This window comes from Ochotona princeps, chromosome 25 (genome assembly GCF_030435755.1).
Source record: "Ochotona princeps isolate mOchPri1 chromosome 25, mOchPri1.hap1, whole genome shotgun sequence".
NCBI lineage: Eukaryota > Metazoa > Chordata > Mammalia > Lagomorpha > Ochotonidae > Ochotona > Ochotona princeps.
The window spans coordinates 16,650,605-16,670,140 of NC_080856.1; the positions used below are offsets into that span (position 1 = coordinate 16,650,605).

At 39.4% G+C, this 19,536-nt stretch overlaps 1 protein-coding gene across 1 annotated transcript in view; it reads left to right on the forward strand.

Annotated features, from left to right (window-relative positions):
• Positions 1-19,536, forward strand: part of COG5 (component of oligomeric golgi complex 5) — a 254,069-nt gene that overhangs the window by 96,118 nt on the left and 138,415 nt on the right. The window contains exon 7 of the mRNA XM_004598593.4: positions 18,416-18,546. Within this exon, the coding sequence (XP_004598650.2) occupies positions 18,416-18,546 (131 nt within the window). The remainder of the gene's footprint in view (positions 1-18,415; positions 18,547-19,536) is intronic.

Sequence of the window (19,536 nt, forward strand, 5' to 3'; positions counted from 1 at the left end):
GAGTTTGGATCTGGGGAGACAGGGTTGAGACCAAGGCTGCGTGGATGATCATCACTGCTGCAGCTGTGCTGTGTGCCAGCAGAAGCACTGGCCAGTCTGCTGGGTGTGTCTCCCCTGGAGCCTGTTTCTCTGCAGTTCACCGCAGCAAGCATAGAGACCAACTGTTCTCCCGCTTTTCCCTGAGCCAGTCCCATGTTTTAAATATTCTTCCACAAAGTTTCTTTCTCTTGTCCAGTCTTTCAGCTCCTGGCAGAATGCTAACCATTTTCACTATGAGGGAATATGCCCTGGAAATTGTAATCTGTTGTAGAGATTGTGCTAATGTGTAAAAGTTAGGAATGCTAGCTTAGTTGGACCCAGCACTTCGTGCTTCAGTTTGTGAAAACCTTAGGAAGAAATATGGGAAGAACTTTATGCTGTTTCCAGTGACTACATGGACATACGAGTCTTGATAACTCGAAAAGCTCTGGTGTTGTAGTAGTACAAATCATGGAAGCCTTGTCTTTTGCAGTCAAAGGAGTGGGGTGGAGGGCATTAACAATGCTTAAAAGAAGATACAGTTTGAGAAAATTGGGTTTATTTCATGATGCAAATTTAACTCAATATAAGAAAAATCAAATATCCAGCAGTTTAGAACATCACAATATTTCAGCAGAGGAAAAAATATTGAGCATATTCAGTGTTCTTTCTTTAAAGGATTTATTTACTTACTTGAAAGGCAGAGTTGTAGAGAGAAGAGAAAGGATAGAGGGAGTAGATAGAGAAAGGATAGATAGAAGATCCAGTGATCTTCCTCCTTGAGTTCGCTTCCCAAATGGCTACAAGCAAACCAAGAATCTAGAACTCCATTCAGGTGGGTGCAGGGGACCAAACACTTGTGCCATCTTCCGCTGCTTTCCCAGGTGCACTAGCAAGGATCTGGATCAGAAGCGAAGCATCCTGGACATGAATTGGCCCTGAGATGGGATCCCAGCATTGCAGGTGGCAGCTTAACTCGCTGTATCACAGCCCCAGGCTTCAGTGTTCTTTTAAACTAGAAAGCGTTAACCAGAATAAATTCTTGGAGACAACCTTAATGCGATTGCAAATACCGAAATGCCTGTAACATAAACACCATATTATCTATTGCTCCTTTTGACCAGCATTGTCCTAGAGATCTTAGGTTAATATGGCAAGGGACTAAAAAGATAAAATTCTTTTCAAGCTATCTTCTTTTGCAGCTAACATGATTATCCACTTACAAAATGCGAAAGGACCTATAGCATTTGATTATAGTGTATAACTTTGTTTGATTTAGCAGCTGTTATATGTGTATTTGATAATTATGTTTACTCATTTTTTAAATTTAATAAATTGAATCTGATTTATAGATAGAAAAAATGCAAGAAAGAAAAAGTGTTGACTACCTGAGAAAGTTCACTTTTTCAGAATTCCTGACAGATTGTCATATCCGTCTAATAGACTACCTGTGCGTGACCTTTTGAATGGTTATAGCTGAAAAATGAGATTTACTCAGCTGGGTACCTTTTTACCATGAACAGAATTTACATTTGGTTACTAATGAAGAAGGGGGAAAGCGGATGTTGGTTTGGTAAGTTGCATTGGGTGTGAGGGAAAAAAATATTTTATCATTGTTAAAGGAAGCCAGGAATTTCTGTTTCGGCTAGGAATGTCTGATTGGGTTAAACATTTTTAAATCTATGTAAAATTCCTGTTAATGTCTTATCCTCCTAGGTATGTGCCTTTGGCCTACTAGACAGGGATGTTTCTTGGGATACCCACATCCATTGTATTATAATACACAGGCGGGCCCGGCGGCGTGGCCTAGCGGCTAAAGTCCTCGCCTTGAAAGCCCCGGGATCCCATATGGGCGCCGGTTCTAATACCGGCAGCTCCACTTCCCATCCAGCTCCCTGCTTGTGGCCTGGGAAAGCAGTTGAGGACGGCCCAATGCATTGGGACACTGCACCCGCGTGGGAGACCCGGAAGAGGTTCCAGGTTCCCGGCATCGGATCGGCGCGCATCTGCCCGTTGCGGCTCACTTGGGGAGTGAATCATCGGACGAAGATCTTCGTCTCTGTCTCTCCTCCTCTCTGTATATCTGACTTTGTAATAAAATGAATAAATCTTTAAAAAAAAAAAAATACACAGGCTCCAGTCTTAAGCCTTCTTCTTATTCCAGTGCCCTGCTGATGTGTAACCTGGAGGCAGCAGTAATAGCTTAGATGGTTGAGTCTCTTGACTCCCATATGGCAGGGCTGGGTTCAGTTCCAGGTGCTCAGGACTGGTTGTCACATGCACCTGGGCAATATACCAGCTCAATATAGCAGGAGATGTCTGTCTTGTTGCACTGTCTCTCCAACTCTGAAGTAATTTTTTTAAAAGCATAAAAAAAATTGTATAATTCTTTAAACAGTGAGATCCTTGGAATCCACAAGTGCATCTGTCACACAACTGCTCTTCATTATGCAGTGAATGTAAAGCTGTATTTAGTTTTTCCTTTTTGGCACCAACATTTTGTATCTTGAGCAGAAAATATCACCTAAGCCAGAATGAAATGCCCAATCCTTGGCTTCAGCTTTTTATTTTAAAATAAGTGACACCAGGGACTGTGTTGTCCTTGAAGATTAATGTCAGACATAATGCATTGGGGCTAGATACCATTTTGGAATGGATAGAGTGGGCGGAGAAGGGACGTGGTGAGGTAAAGTAGCAAGCAGTCAGATGTGGCAATACTGCCTGTGTTTGTCTAATCTTTCTTGTATTTTGTACTACTTTGCTTCTGTGTAAAAAAATTCATGTTTTCCAAAACATTTCTTTTTATCAAATATTTTTCTTCAAATATCTCATTTGAAGTTCATTGTAGTCCATAGAGGAGAATTCCGTTTAATGAATGAGCAAAACTGAAGCTCAAGAAGTTCTTTGTTCAGTTTCTTTCCCTATAAATAATGATATTGAAGTTAGATTTTCTGTCTCTTGACTCGTGGTGTAGATTTTGGGGAATACGTGCTGCTTCACCACAGATAGTGTCATTAGAATGCATTTTCGTAGTTAATTCAGGTACTGATGTAGAATATTCTGTGAAAAGACAGTTCAAGTTGATATTTGTTTTGTAAAGACATTATTTAGTTTAATTATTAAATGATAAATTCTCTTTAAACAAGGCACACCGAGTCTTGAAAGAATTTGCTAAACGTTACAATCCAATTCTGCTGTATTTCTTTATTGCATTGGAAGTTTCATTTTGTTCCCCCCTTTTTTGTCCCTTTTTATTTAACTAAATTTTAGTTTTCTTTCAGTTACATGCAAAAATAAACAGGGCTTTAAAAACTTAACTAATGAAAGTTTAATGCCAGTGCTATGTTGAAAATGGCATTTGGGAAAAGTACATGAAGCAAAATTTGCCATTAACCCCCCCCCCCGCTTTTTAAAGTTTGAAAGACGGGGAGATGGAATGAGGGAATTCCCAGCTGACTCCCCGGAATGCCTGTAGTAATCAATGCTTGCTTGGGGTTGAAACCCGGAGCTGAAATGCAGTCCAGGTTCCACACGTAGTTGGGAGCTACTCATTACTTGAGCTGTCACCATTGGCTTCCAGGATTCACACTGGCAGGAGGCTGGCATGAGAAGCTATAGCCAGGGATTGAATCCAGGCACTCTGAAGTGGGGTGCTTCATTCTTAAAATGTTTTAAAATTTATTTTCATTTCACTTGAAAAGACCAAGATGGAGATATCCCATGAAATAGCTCTCGCCTAGTGCTTGTGATAGCCAGGATGGGCTTAGCCAAGAGAGGGGTCAGCAACTGCACCCAGTACTCTCACATTAGTGTAGGGAACCAAATGCTTAAAAAAGAAAGATTTATTTGTTTATTTTAAAGATAGAATTACAGAGAGGGACAACCACAGGGGTGTCTTCCATCACTGGTTTGTATCGCAGATGGCCGTAGTGGTGGCTGGAGCGAGGCCAGTCCAAAGCCAGGAGCTTCTTTCAGGTCTCCCATTTGGGTACAGGGGCCCAAGCACCTGGGCCGTTGTTCACTGCTTTCCCAGTTCCATTATCAGGGAGCTGAATTGAAAGCAGAACAGCTTGGACTTGAGCAAGATTTTGTTGCTAAGGTTATGGACATTAAACTCCCAAATCGTAAGTTAATGCTACTAAGACAGCGGTGACTAGAGGAGGCTCTCAGGGACAGTCCCTAGGTCACTAGGGATGTGCCCTCAAAAGACGGCTCTCAGCAGAGGCTTGGCTGTGAAAGTGCCTGGTTGGACCAAGCCATTCTGTTTGCTTTGATGCTCTACCGTTTCCACTCTCAACCCAAAGGGGGAGCCGAACTTGGCCTTGAATCTCTGAAGCTGTGAGCTAAATCGACTTTCCATCTTTTTTTAGTTTCCTCATGTATTCTTGGTAATGGAAAGAACTAACACACAAGTATGATAATTTACTGTGACTGTTTACTAAAAATTTGCTGACTTAAAACTATGCAGCTTGAGGTGCTGGCATAGAGGGTAAGCTACTCCATTTGATCTGGCATCGCATATCATGTAAGGTAACATTTCATGAAGTCACAGCGTTAGGGTAAGGATGTCTTCTTTAAAGTGCTGTTATTCTGCCTGCACAGGTTGATCAGTAGAGTCAGTGTAATGCCAGTCAAGAACCAAACTGGGGTTTTCTGTAGAAATTTTAAGATGATCCTTAAATTCATATTGAAAGGCGAAGCAATCCAGAATATTTAAGACAGATTTGAAAAAGAGTGGTCAAATTAATGTGAAAAAGAATAAATCCGGGGAACTTAAACAGCATTTCCTCACATTATCCAAAAAAAGGAAATAAAGTATATCATAGACTTAAATATAATAAGCTCTGAAACATTAAAAGTTCTTAGAAAATTTTGTGGCCTTGGTTTCCTAGATACTACACTAAAAGGAAAAATAGCTAAGTTATGCTTTATCCAGATTAAAAATTGTGCACATCAAAGGACACCCTTAAGCAAGTGAAAAGAAAAATGACCAAAACCAAAAAGGTATTTGCAAACAGCAAATCTGAAGTAATGTACTTGAATGAAGAATTTACTAAAGAGTTCTTTTTCTTAAGGATTTATTAATTTTGGTTGGAAAGGCAGATACACAGAGAGAACAATTTTCCATTGGCTGGTTCACTGCCCAGTTGGCCTCAGTGGCTGGAGCTGGGCCAATTTGAAGTCAGGAACCAGGAGCTTTTTCTGAGTTCCCACGTGGGTGCAGGGTCCCAAGGACTTGGCCCATCCTCCACTACTTTCCCAGGTCATAAGCAGGGAAGTGGAATAGCCAAGACACAAATGAACACTTGTATGGGATCCCAGCCCTTGCAGGGGGAAGATTAACCAATTGAGCCATCATGCCAGACCCTAAAGAATTCATATACTGAAAAATATAGAAGACAGTTCAACTTAAAAAAGAGGGGGGCATGGATGGACATTTCTGCAAGTGAGATATACAGCTGGCCAATGAAATATATGGAAAGATGGTCAATAAGAGTCTTTAGGAAATGCAAATAATAGCTACAGTGCTATTTCCCTTTCCACCCCTGAAATAGCAGAAATAAGATAAAATTGTTTTTCGCCAACAGGTCCTACCCATCTGCTTTTATTCTGTTAGGAAAATGCTATTAGATGTGGCTTCAATGAATAAGGTTATTATTATGGATCTGTAAAAAGTTTTAGGACATGGGCCCAGCATAATGGCCCAATGACTAAAGTCCTTACCTTGCACATGCCAGTACCCCATATAAGCACTGGTTCTAATCCTGGTGACCCCGCTTCCCATCCAGCTCCCTGCTTCTGGCCTGGGAAAGCAGTAGAGGAAGGCTTAAAGCCTTGGGACCCTGTACCATGTGGGAGACCTGGAAGAGGCTCCTGGCTCCTGGCTTTGGATTGGCTCAGCTCTGGCTGCTGCAGCTACTTGAGGAGTGAACCCATGGGTGGAAGATCTTTGTATCTCATTCTCTGTGTAAATCTGCCTTTCCAATCAAAATATATCTTGTAAAGAAGTTTGAGGAGGTAAATAGCACCAATATTCAAATCCGGCTCTTTTTGGAAAAGGGTTTAAGGATTTATGGAATTAGGGGCAAATGAGTGTGTAGCTTATTGAAGGTAACCGACAGCACAGTAGGCGCAGGGTAAGGGCCTGGCAAGTCTTTAGGGCGTACATAGCAGCAAACTTTGCCTTTGTATGCATTGCAAATATATCACAGATGGCTGCTGAAATGTCATTTTATGGAGGGCTGTCATTTTATGCAGTGAACTCTATGGTAACTCTAGGCAGTCCATGCTACTCTGCAAGCTCCAGTTATAGTTTGTGACAACAGCCAGTTTTGTCCAGTTTTTTCAAAGACAATAGATTGTCACCAAAAGTAGCTATTTAATAGCATAGCAAGTTATTGAATGCAACAGGCGGGCAAGTGATTACCATGGCCTGTTAAAATGTTAGACAGCTAGGGGTGACTTATGTAAGGGGAAGGGGGTCCTTTATTATCCGTAATTTCACAGTAACATTTATTCACTCTGAGCTGTCCTATTCCTATTATGTTAACAGAGATCTTCCAGGATTGTTATTTATTTGAATGATTGTTAAACCGTCCTTGTTCCATAGCAGTTTTCTATATATAGTAATGGGCAGCCAAAATATTTTAGGAAACATTTTAAGTACTTTTAGCCATATTCTATTGTTAGTATCTCAGTTCACGACCACTTTTTCTACTCTCTAAATGGCCTCGCTGACTGCGGTGTCCATAGCCAGGCCATGTGCTGAAGCTAGAAACAAGTGCTACATCCAGATCTTCCGTGTGACTAGCAGGGGCCCAAGCACTTCTGCTCTCCTTGCTGCTTTCCCAGGCACATTAACAGGGAGCTGGATTGGAATTGGAGTAGCTGGAATTCACATTGGTGCCCAAATTGGTACCAATTTACAGGCAGCAGCTTGACTTACCATGCTGTAATGCCAGCCCTGGAAACGGACATATTCTGATAGTGGAATTGACATAGTGACCTCCATTTTATTTAGCAAGGTGTCTGATACCGCACTTTATTCCCTCTTTTCTAAATCCTTTTTGCAAGCTCATTCAGTCATTGTGTAAACTGTATTCAGTAGCTCAAGAGCTGCTAATGTGCCAGTGAATGTTGTATAAAAGATGAAACGGCTCATTTTGCAACTGTTCTGTGTATGGATCCTTCAGTGACTTTAATTCTCAATTAACTCATTTTGTCTATAGCTTCAGGACTAGATTGAGTTAATTGAAATGGAGGGGGGGTGAATGTATCAGAGATAAGATGTTTCAGTTTCCCAGGGCTATGGTAACAGATTACCACAAATAACAGAAATTGCCCTTACAGCTGTGGAGGCCAGAAATTCTGGACATACTGTATTGTCCGGGCTATGCCCTCGCTGAAGACTCCATTTAGGGAGTGAACTGGCTGACAGATTTCTCTATCCCTGTTTCTGTCCCAGTCTGACTCTGAACTAGATAAACAACAAATAAAAAAACAATAAACAAGGGAATGAAATATTTCAGGTTTGGGCTATTGTCAATCTGAAGATTCTTTCAAATTTCTTTCTGTTTATTTGAAAGTAAAGGCAGGTAAACAGGCAGATCTTTGACTGATTCGCTTCTGAAGTGCCTGCAGTAGCCAGGATTGGGCCAGACGTAAATCAGCAGCCTCTTAGGCACCCAGTTGCTTGAGCTGTTGTCTTCTGCTTCTTGGGGGCGGGAGGGGGGGTGCAGCAGAAAGAAGCTACTTAGAGATCAGAGCCGAAACCCGAAGCCCCGCAGTCTCGGCAGACGCTGGACCATGCCGAATGCTCATCTCTGCTGTCAGTTTTGTTATATGAAAAAAGCCAAACCCCAGCCACTGATTGCTGGTCACTTCCCTAAGTGCATGGTAGTTTGTGTAGTTTGGAGCCCTCCATTATTACCACCATTGCTTAACAGGGCTTTGATTCATTCTCTGCGTAAATAGCCTTCCATTTGGAGACATCATAAAGTGTGTTGATCAGAATAGATTAATGTACTTGCTGTCTTGGGAGTTGCTGTTGTCAGTACACCTGTTAATGGGTACCTCATTGTCATGATGCGTAGGAGCTGTGTGATGGCTCAGTTGGCTAATCCTCCTCTTAGAAGTGCCAGGATCCTATGTGGACGCCAGTTTGTATCCCGGCTGTCCCACTTTCCACCCAGCTCCCTGCTTGTGACTTGGAAAAGCAGTCAAGGATGGCCCAAAGCCTTGGGATCCTGCACCTATATGGGAGACCCAGAAGAGGCTCCTGGCTCTTGGCTTTGGATCAGTTCAGCTCTGGCCGTCACAGTCATTTGGGGAGTGAACCACGCAGGAAGATCTCTGTCTCTCTTTCTGTCTGTAAATCTGCTTTTCAAATAAAAAAAAAAAGCCTGTGTAACAAGTATTAGAGATAACTTGGTTTATTTTTCTGATTCTCTGACTCCTGTCAGCTTGTGAGCGTTTGGCCTTTTCCCGGACCTCTAGCTTCTATTAGAAGATACTAAAAATATTGTAAGTAGAAAGGGTTTATGAGAAGATTTTAGAAAGTGTTTATAAAGAGAAAGAGTTTAGATGATCAGAGAATCAGTCATTGTCCCAGAGAGTTGAAATGAACAGCCATGTCTCCTTGTGTGACTGTGTTAGGAGGTGAGACATTTTGGGAGAGAGTTATTGACACTGTCTGCTTGGATAGGATTCGTGCCCTTTTAAAAGGCACTCCAGAGAGTTCTCTTCCTGGTTGGTGAGGGTACAGGTGTGCCACCTGCAAGTGGGCCCTCACCACACCTGATCTTACTGGCTCCTTGATTTGAACTCCCAGTGTGCAGAACTATAAGGAATACATTTCTGTTGTTGATAAGCCATCCAGTTCATGGTACATTTTTATAACCACACAAATTAAGACTCCATTTGTGTCACTTCCTTGATGCCTGTAAGAGAAAATCTGTTTCCTCTGTTACATTCATCTACTTATACCTATATGTATTTATTACCTATTATAAATAGTTATCTAGTTATGCCTATTTTTAGCTTGTAAAGACTTTATTTGGAACTCATGTTTCCTAACAAGCATGGCATAGCACAGAGTCTCGGTGCTCACTAAGCATTTGCTCTCTCAGAGAGCCTGGGCTTGAGAAAAGCGGTCCTCCCTGGAGCCTCAATGAAGACTTACATCCTTGTAGATATTTGCAATAAAACCTTTCCTTGTATAGATTCACTGCTCAGCCTTCTGGATAGAGGGATGACCTGGCTTATGATGGTCTTCACTGGTTTGACAACAGAGTTAAAAGATAAATACAGGCTTAGTGTCTGTTATCTGTTTGAACAGTGCTTAGCCACAGTTGTTTAAGTAGATGTTGAAAGAGGAAATCAAAGTCACACAGATCTTCTGTGGTGTATTTTAGAAGTATTATAAAAATGGCGAATGATTTATTTTTGTTGTATAACTAATGCTTTCTGATGTTTTTGATGCAGTTTTTTTCCTTTAAAAAGTATTATTAAGATGTAATTGGTTTGCAATACCCTGTAATTGTTTAAAGTGTACAGCTTGATCTTCATATGTCTGAGGAACCACAGCTTAACAAGATAATCAGCATATCCATCATCCTCGGAGTTTCCGTGGCAGGCCTGGCATGTTTTCCAGCATCCCTTCCCGTCCCCAGGGAAGCAGTGGCCTACATCCTAACTGGCATTTCCTAGAATTTCTTTTCTACCTGTATTTTTATTTTTTCATTGATTCCTATTTTTCTTTTTCATTGCATTTTTATGGATTCAGTATTTTTTGTTATTACATTTAATTTCCTTTGTTGACTTGGTAACTATAAACTGTTAATTTTTATTTGTTGTTTGGGTTTATAGTAAATATCTCAAAGTTACTAATGTCTGTCTTCCTTGCATTCCAAAAAGAAACGTGGCCTGTATCCATGGTAGATTATTGTTACATTGCGAGATTCTGTTGGCTGATACTTTATTTTTGTGCCTATCCTTATGAACGATCTTGTGTTGTAATTTTTTTATATGTCACAAATTTGGAATTTGTGGTTGGATAATAAGATTTGACAATATTTGGAAGAATTTGTGTGTGTGTGTCTATTTCCAGAGAGATTGTATTAGTATTCCTTGTTCCTTCATTGTGTTTAAAGTTGCTTTGGTTTGTTATTGGCACTGAAAACACCTGGTTCTGTGGATTTCTTGTTCAGGCTGTTTCAACCTACATATTCCTTTTCTCTGGTGGTTACCCTTGGATCATCTGTGTGCCTCCTGGCAGTGGCTTGTCAAATGTGCAGCTGTATATCGTATTCCACTGTGTTTTTGTGCAAGGGAGACCTATGCCAGGGTCCTCTTTTTAATCCCTGATATTGATAATTTATCTTCACCCCTTTGTTTTCTTCCTATTATGTAGGGGTTGTTCTTTATCAGTGCCTCCAAACAATCAATCTTTCGTTTGAATGAAAGCTGAAAAAAAGAAGAAATCAGTCTAGCAAATTTCTTTGTATAAGTCCTTTTTTTTTGTTTGCTTTGGGTTTATTTTATGTGCCTTTTTCTGATATCTGGAAGTGGGTATCTGATTTTAATTTGAGACTTTTTCTAATTATACTATTTGTTAAAAAATGCATTTAGTGTTATTAAATTTCCTCTTAACTACTGCTTTAATTACATCCCTAAGATCTTGATATTGTGTTTTCATTTTCATTTAGTTCAGTGTTCTTTAAAAATTTTCTTTTAAGGGGCTTGTGCTGAGGTTTAACAGGTTAAGCCTCCTCTTGTAATGCCAACAAGTCATATTGGCACTGGGACTCTAACTGGCTACTCCAGTTAGACTGTCTCCATGCTAATGGCCTGGAAAAGCAGCTGATGAAGGGGTGAAGGCCCAAGGGCTTGGGCCCCCCAGTCCCACGTGAAAGAGTTGGAAGAAGCTACTGCCTGGCTCCTAGCACTGGCCTGGCTCAGCCCTAGCCCAAGCCCAAGCCCCAAGCCCAGCCATTGGAGACCACTTGGGGAGTGGTAGAAGACTTGCCTCTTCTTCTGACTCTGCTTTTCAAATAAAGAAATAGACAAAACCAGTCTTTATGTTTTTTTCCTTTCAGGTCCCTTGTGATTCATTGATTATGTAAATATGTTAATTTCCAAAGTTTGGAGAATTTCCTAGTTTGATCCTTTTATAATGAAAGAATGTATTTTGTATCATCTAATTCTTTTAAACCTGCCTTGTTTTACGATCCAGGACATGGTCTGTGTTTGTTAATACTCTATAGACACTTGAACAGATTTCTGTTTTCTGTTTTTCTTGAGTGGAGGCCTCTGTGGACATCACTTGGATTCCCTTGGTTTATGCTGTTGCTCACTGTGTTTGGTATTTTTGCTGACTTTATCAAGTACATGCTTCTGGCCAGATGAGAAGGTTGGCATTAATTAAAGCACCTGAAATATCTTTCTGTAGGGACGGAAGATTTTGTCCAAATCCATGTTTTTAAGGTATAATGTCTGCCAGCATCCTCATGTTAGAAAATCAGCAGCAAAGAAAAAATTGTGCCCAGAGGAATAGACAGCGCACTGTGTTTGTATTCGCCCTAGGTAATGTTTTTAGGTTCACGTAAACAGAAATAGAGCAAGACTTAAGAAAGGAAAAGGAACTGTATTTTTTGTAATAGTAAGTTTTTTTTTTATTGTTTCTTCCCATTCCCCTTATAGTAAGAGACACATACAGCAAAACGGCTTTTGATGCTAAATTTTCATGAAGCTTTGACGAACCAGGAAGATCAAACTAGCCCTGAGACTTGAGATATAAAGATTCAGCTGAAAGAGTTTACTTAAGCCTAAGGCTGTCTGCGCATAGTTTATGCGGTGATATCAATTAAGAATGGTTAGGAAAGCACCAGTTCTCACAGTGTTCTTTTGGAATCCCAAATGTCCTAAGAAGACTTTTTAGGTCTTCCCAGTTCTCCTACCTCCTAGCTCTATTAGAAGAACAGCTTAGCAAATTAACATCCCAATAGAAGCATAGCTTCCATATATGCTATTTTTTATCATTATCAAGCATGAATTATGCATATCATCTCATTTGTACACAGAATTCTACTTGGTTTGCAAAACAAAAGTTTTTAACATTTTTACTTTTAGCAGCTCACAATGGGTAAGTGATTTTTAGGGCATAGAATTGAATGAAAGTAAAGAACAGGTTTCTCATTCCTACTTTAACCTTCCTTCTGTTGACATTGAAAAGACATGCTGTTGTTTCTAAAGCTTTAGTAAAAATTAACTTCTAATTAATAGGCACTATTATTAATTTTAAAGATGTTTAGCTTAATATTTAGTGTTAAATTTCTATTAAATTTTATTTCAAAGATTATAAGGAAAAGTTTTAGTAGGTTTTCAAGCATTGACTTAAATTTCCCAGTACATGAGCTTATTATTTTATTATTTTAGAAACTGTGTTTACATTTTATTGTTACAATTTTCCATGATAGTTTTGTTGGTATAGGGATTCATTCTTCCTTTCCCTCCTCTTTCTCCTCCATTTTCCTTTCCCCCCATTTCCCCCCATATTATTATAGAATTATAATCCTTTAGTAATAGATACAAGTTTAGCATTTTGCTTTTGTTTTTTTAAAGATTTATTCATTTTATTACAACCAGATATACACAGAGGAGGAGAGAAAGAGAGGAAGATCTTCCGTCTGATGATTCACTCCCCAAGTGAGCCGCAGCGGGCCGGTGCGCGCCGATCCGAAGCCGGGAACCTGGAACCTCTTCCGGGTCTCCCACGCAGGTGCAGTGTCCCAATGCATTGGGCCGTCCTCAACTGCTTTCCCAGGCCACAAGCAGGGAGCTGGATGGGAAGTGGAGCTGCCGGGATTAGAACTGGTGCCCATATGGGATCCCGGGGCTTTCAAGGCAAGGACTTTAGCCGCTAGGCCACGCTGCCGGGCCCAAGCATTTTGCTTTTTAAGTGCATCATGGTGTTGTGGAAATAGGCAGTGGTAGAAACCTAGTGTCATTTGTCAAGGTCTATTTAATTGTTTCATTGGGAGTCCTCCTTTTAATTAGGACTAGACCTACATACTGCAATGTGTCTTCATTAATTTTATTCCCTTTCCCCCCTCCTTTTTTCCCCATTCCCCCTGTGTTTATATATGAATGTGAGAGAGACAAGACTGAGTATATCTTTAAGACAGTTTTTTTTTTTATTGGAGTCAGCGCATGGTGGCTCAGTTGCCTAATCATTATCCCGCAATTGTGGGATTCCATATGCATGCCATTTTGTGTCCCAGCTGCTCCACTTCCTGTGCAGCTCCCTACTTGTGGCCTGGGAAAGCAATAGTGGATAGCCCAGAAAAACCCGTGGGAGCCTGCACACGCATATGGGAGATTCAGAGAAAGATCCTGGCTCCTGGCTTTAGCTCAGCTTGTCTTCAAACCATTGCAGTCATTTGGGGAGTGAGCCAGCAAATGGAAGTTCTTTGTCTCTTCTCTTTGTAAATATGCCTTTCCAGTAAAAAATGAATAAAATCGTAGGCAAGTTTTATTTTGAAAGTTGCATAGAAAGAAGAAGACAGAGATTTTCATTGCTCTGTTTACTCCCTCAGAGAGTAGCAGTGGCCAGCCAACTCTAGGGCAGGCATTCGGGTCTTGTGTGTGGGTCACAGGGGGTCAGACACTTGGGCCGTCCTCTGCCTATTTTCCCATGCTATTAGCAGGGAGTCAATCAGATATGGAGCAGCTAGGAAGCAAACTGGTGTCCACATGGGATGCTGGCATCCCAGTCAGTAGACTTTAATTAAACTGTTTCAGTTCCTGGCTGTTTCCTATTCGGCTTCCTGCTGATGTGCATCTGGTAGGCAGTGAATAACATCTCAGCTATTTTATGTCTGCCAGAGGTGGGAGACCCAGATTGTGTTCCTGGTTCTGGCTTGTCAAGTAATCAATGGATAAAACGTCTCTGTGTTTCTGTATTTCTGCCTTTAAAATGAAATGAAAATTAACAAAAATTGCTAAAGCTTTCAAAAAAATTGAGCTATATTATGTTTAAGTAGTTTTGTGGCTTCTGGGACCTAATTTTATAGGTGTAGACTCAAATCTAAGTTTTGCTTGGATAAGTTAGTTCTGTCCATACGATAACCCTGCATCATCCCTGTTGCTTTGTGCTACAGTTTTTCTTTATAGTTTTTCAAATCTTAAAATTTATTATTTATTTCATTATTCTCTGGCGTGTGTGTGTGTGTGTGTGTGTTTAAAAATTAATTTGAAAGGCAGACCAGCAGAGAAAGGGAAGGAGAGCTTCCATCCTCTAGTGTATACTCAGGATAGTCCTGACAGTCAGATCTAGGCCCAGCCAAAGCTGAGAACTCCATCCTAGTCACGCACATAACTGACAGGTACCAATGTATTCGGACCATCTTGGCTTCTTTCCCAGGTGCAATAACAGGAATCTTGAGGGAAGGGGAGCAGCCAGAGGTTAAACTGGTGGTCTTTGAAGGGATGCAGACTTTGCAAGGGACTGTATAATAGTCTATAACACAAGGCCGACCCACCTCGTCTAACTTCATTATTTTTCATCTTAAATTTTAGAGCATTGCATTTATTGGACCAAAAAAGCAAACAAGATACTTTGTTGTTACTTGTCTTCTTAGTATCTGTGTTTGTCCTTTTAATTCCTTTTTTTTGATTAAATTAAAATTTTCTTAGTTTAAATAAGCATTTGGGATATTATCATTTAACTTCCTCTAAATGCATTGATATTATTGTTTTCCCACTTCTGAGATGATAAATGTGTCAGATCCAATAGATCAGGTTAGTTTGCTCATAATAATTGACTATTATGCTCATAATAAATGACTGGATTCTGCAAGTGTTACTGTTAAGTGCCTAGGAGTTCGGGCTGTGTATTGCATGTTTATTAAGATTTACTTGCCTTACTGAGTAATGGTGGCAAGTTTCAAAAATTTACAGGTCCAAGTCCCTTGTGGACAGCGGTGCAGTAGTTTCATACAGCTGGTGCACATCCTTTTGTAGAGTTTAAATCTTCTCTAGGTTGTTTATGATAGCTGTGACAATGTAAATGCTTTGCAGTTGGTATATTATGGCTTTCAGGGGAAAAATTAGTACGTATTCAGGTTTTATTGTACAATTTTTTCTGTAGGGGATTTAGTTGCAGTTGTGAAACCTTTAGATGTGTAAATACGACTCTACTTATGACTTTCATTGTTCTAACTTGATTTAACTTCACTATGTGATAAGATGGTAAAATCTTTTACTCCTGAATGAGCAAACCAGAAAGAAGTAGGAGGGATGCTCTTTTGCCTGAAAACATAAAGCTATCTTCTGGCCCAGGCTGGTGGGATGGGCTGGCTGGGGAGAAGTGGTAGGAGCTTTGGAGTCAGAACTTGCTTTGCCAGTTACTTGGCAGGTGAACTTGATTGTTCAGTTACTTAGGTTCTTTTGGTGTCAGTACCTCCATCTAGGTAAGATGATGTTTCTTACAAGATTGCTTAGAAAATTATAAATGAAGAGGCATGCATTAAAATAAGAAATACCTTAGTGCCTTCCACATACTAGGTGTATCAGTTAATGTTATTAGAATCATTATCATCTTTCTGTTCTGTGCTTGACAAACAGACACCAAAGGAGTTGAAACTTTGATGGTGATAGTACCCAACAGATGGATGGAGAGGAGTTTCGTATCATGATCTCTATTCTGGCAGATTTCAGAGAGATGGAGGTTGTGGTTACATTCCTTTTATGGGTTGTGTGATTTGTTTGTTATTACACTTACTTCTCACAGGAAAATAGGTTTGCATCATAACAAGGAAAATAATATCTGTCTTTTCACCTGTCAGTTGATTAGTCCGAATCTAGCTTGTCTTTTGAATCCTTCTTTAAGGTGGATGAGTGAGGAGTAAGAAGGTAGAAGAGGGATGTGGTTCTGTAAGGTGATGAGGGTTAAAAAACTCAGTGGGTAATAATTTATATTTTAATAGATATTTATTTTTATTTCAAAGGCAGATTTACAGAGAGAAGAGGAGATAAAGAGGGAAGGTCTTCCATCCATTCATTCATTCATTCCCCAAATGGTCATAATGACCAGAGCTGGCTGATCCAAAGCTTGGAACCAGGAGTTTACTTGTAGTAGTAGTAGTGCAGGGTCCCAAGGCATTGGACCATCCTCTGCTGCTTTCCCAGGCCATTAGCAGAGAGCTGTAACAGAAGTGGAACACCAATATACCTATTTGTTTTGTATTTTGCATGAATGTTGCCTTTTATCAGAGAGAATGTAAGATATTTGTCCTTACCTTGCAGTTTGCAGCTCTGCTTCCAAATAAAAGGAAGACTTGGAGTGAAACATTAAATGTACATCAGTTATATGGTGCTAGATTTTCTACCTTTATCTATACCTACAATGCCATGATGTGTATGAATAGCAGAATGTTAAACTTTTAACTGTTATTAACAGCGGAGACACAAGGTGGGGAAGAGGGGCATCCCTTTACCTACAGAACTGTAATTAGTAAAGTAAGATGATAATGGTAATAATAAAAAGCGGAGCAGCTGGAAAACCAACTGGCAACCATGTGGAGTGCCAGTGCTGGAAGCCAGAGAAGCATCAGCAACACCACTGTTTTCTCTCACTGGACGTAGTTTCTGTGGGGATGTGAACTATTTCTCTTTGTTCCTTTAACACCTGGTATAATATAGTTTATCATGGAGTCTTTCAATGGTAATAATTTCGTGCGTTTTTTCCCCCTTGGTTTTCTCGATCAGTTTCTTAGTATCTTGGAATCAGTATTTATGGGTGTGTTAATTCTGATGTAAGTAAATGTTTGATGCTCAGTTAACAGGATGAAGGACTGACTTGCTTTCTAGAGGAGCAAACCAGAGTTTGTAAGAATGAAGTGCCCACTGACTTTATCTCCAGAAACTTGCAGCTGGAAGGGAACTTGACATTCCTGTGGTTGAGCTCTTCACTTTTCCTGTGAACAGGTTCTTAGGGATCACAAGGCTGCTGTTGAGAAACAAAACCCATTCTGAGCTCTCAGCCCTGTCTGTGTGGGCTTCTTCTTGGATACCTCGTTTTGAAGTTCTGTTAGCTTTCTGTATCGGGAATTTTGTTTCTCTAAATTGGAGGAGTGCTCTGTGATTATTTCATTGACTAGGTGTTTTAACGCATTTGTTTCTCCCATTCCTTCAGGAATGTCCAAAACTAGAATATTGCTTCATTTGGTGATATTCCAGGGATCCCACACACTGTTATTAAGTTTTTGTGATCTGAGATATTAAAAAAAACAGTTAATATCATTCTTTCTTGTGCTTGCGCTAATAATAAGTCTAAAGGTAGAAAAGAGTTTTAGTTGAAAGAATGCAACGAAAAATAATCCAGTAATCTTTGAACTGGCAAAATAGTTATCTATCTAAATTTGTTTTTAGAAGTAACTTACACTGTTAGAATGAAACACATAATTTATAGACTTGCGTCTAAGTAGGTTAAACTTTTATTTTTATTTCTAGTGTTTGTTGCTTTCACATTTAACATTACAAAAATTCTAAACATGTGGACTTTTAATGTTTTTAAACAACTATTTTATACTTATTGGTGTACAACTCTGTATATAAAACCATGCATAGTGAGTTAAGCCTGTGACCTGCCATGCCATATGGTCATCAGTCCTGTTCCACTTCTGATCCAGCTCCCTGGATCAGAGTGAACAGTGGAAGATGGCCCAAGTCTTTAGACCTGTTTACCCACATCAGAGTCCCAGATGGAGCTCCTGCCACCTGTTAGCCTGGCCAAGCCTTGACTGTTATAGCCATTTTAGGGAATGACCTTTGTCATTTCCTTTGTATCTGTAACCTTGCCTTTCAAATCAATAAATAAAACTTTTAACAGAATTCTGTAAATTGCTATATATAATTTTCTTTCTTTGAGAAATATCATGAAAGTCTTTGTTTAACTGTTAGGTCGGCTTGATCTGATCATATATGCATGGGAAGACTTCTGTAGTTTATTAATCATTCTCACTGCTGGACATTTGCTTCAAATATTTGCTATTATATAATGACTTTTAAAATTGTGCTTGTAACTTGGTAAGTCTAAAACATTAAGATACATACATTAAAAGTAATTGGACCCTACTGTTTCTGTAATTTGACATTGCTTGAATTTAAACATAATTTGCATTCTTGCTTTACCAGCTGTGTCTCGTTTGGAAGATTCAACTCCAGAGTAAACTTATTTATTGAATAGAAAATACTTAGGAAGTTTTCCTTTTCAATATAGACAGAGGACTGTATTCTACAGTAAATATTTACTATTTTTGAAGAAGTTATACACTTAAATGTTGATGTTTTGATTTTATTTGATATTGAAATATTTAAATGTCTCTTTTTAAAATAGATTATCTATCTCAAGGGATAGATCTTTCTGGAATAGAAGTAATAGAAAACGATCTACTTTTTATTGCAAGAGCTCGCCTTGAAGTAGAAAATCAAGCGAGGCGCCTGTTGGAGCAAGGTCTGGAAACTCAGGTAATGAAAGTTTTTTCTTTTTTTTTTAAATGGGAAAAATATATCGTAAAACAGATGGAAGTTTGAGTTCAGGAAGATATTATAGATCTTAATCTTGACATTGAGTAACCGTGTGTACAATTTATATTACTTAGTAGAGTGCATGTCTGTAATACAGGAAACATTTACTTAATATATTTAATTTTGAGGTACCAGTGATATTTCCATAGTTTAATGTTATTTTATGTGAAACTGATTTTTATATATTGTCTATGTGCAGATGACCAGTTAATATCTGTTGATCATGCTTACTTTGTCCAAAGCACTGTTGCGAGCCAGAAGTTGAACCCAGCCACCCCGATGTCCCACGCAGGTGTCTTAAACACTAAGTGCCTGCATCCTGAAGTCAGCCTCCTAGTCATCAGTGTCTACTGTATGATAGATTTCCACTCTATGAATGTGTCTGCTTATTTTCTGTATTACATTGATCTATGATCACACAAATTTAAAGTCTTCCATTCAGCTTTTTCCCAACCAGTGATTCTTAAACTAGCAAGCATTGTTACTGGGAGAACTTGTTAAACACCGAGAGCTGAGCCTCATGTCCACACTTTCTGATTCAGTAGCTTTGGAATGAAGAAACATTGCTCTTGATGATAGCCTCAGATTATTTCGCCCTTGCCTTTCTGCTAATCCTGTGAAGCAAAAAGCCATCTTTATGCCATTCAATGCTGATTTCTATTTTGTCTCTGAGCCTAGGCTGTTCATAGCTGTTTAAAAAAAATCAGAATTTACAACTCTAAGATTTTTGTAACTAAAACTTATGATTTTGAAATATCTGGGATCCTGTTACTTTTTAGTGTTTCCAATTCTCTTTCATTTCACAAGTGTTGTTTCTCAGTTGTTTTAATTCACTGGAAATTCTATTTCTTTTTGATTGTCATGAGATTATGTTGCTTTGCTGATGAAAACCCATTTTTCAACTTCCTGCCACCCTTATTTTCAGCAATA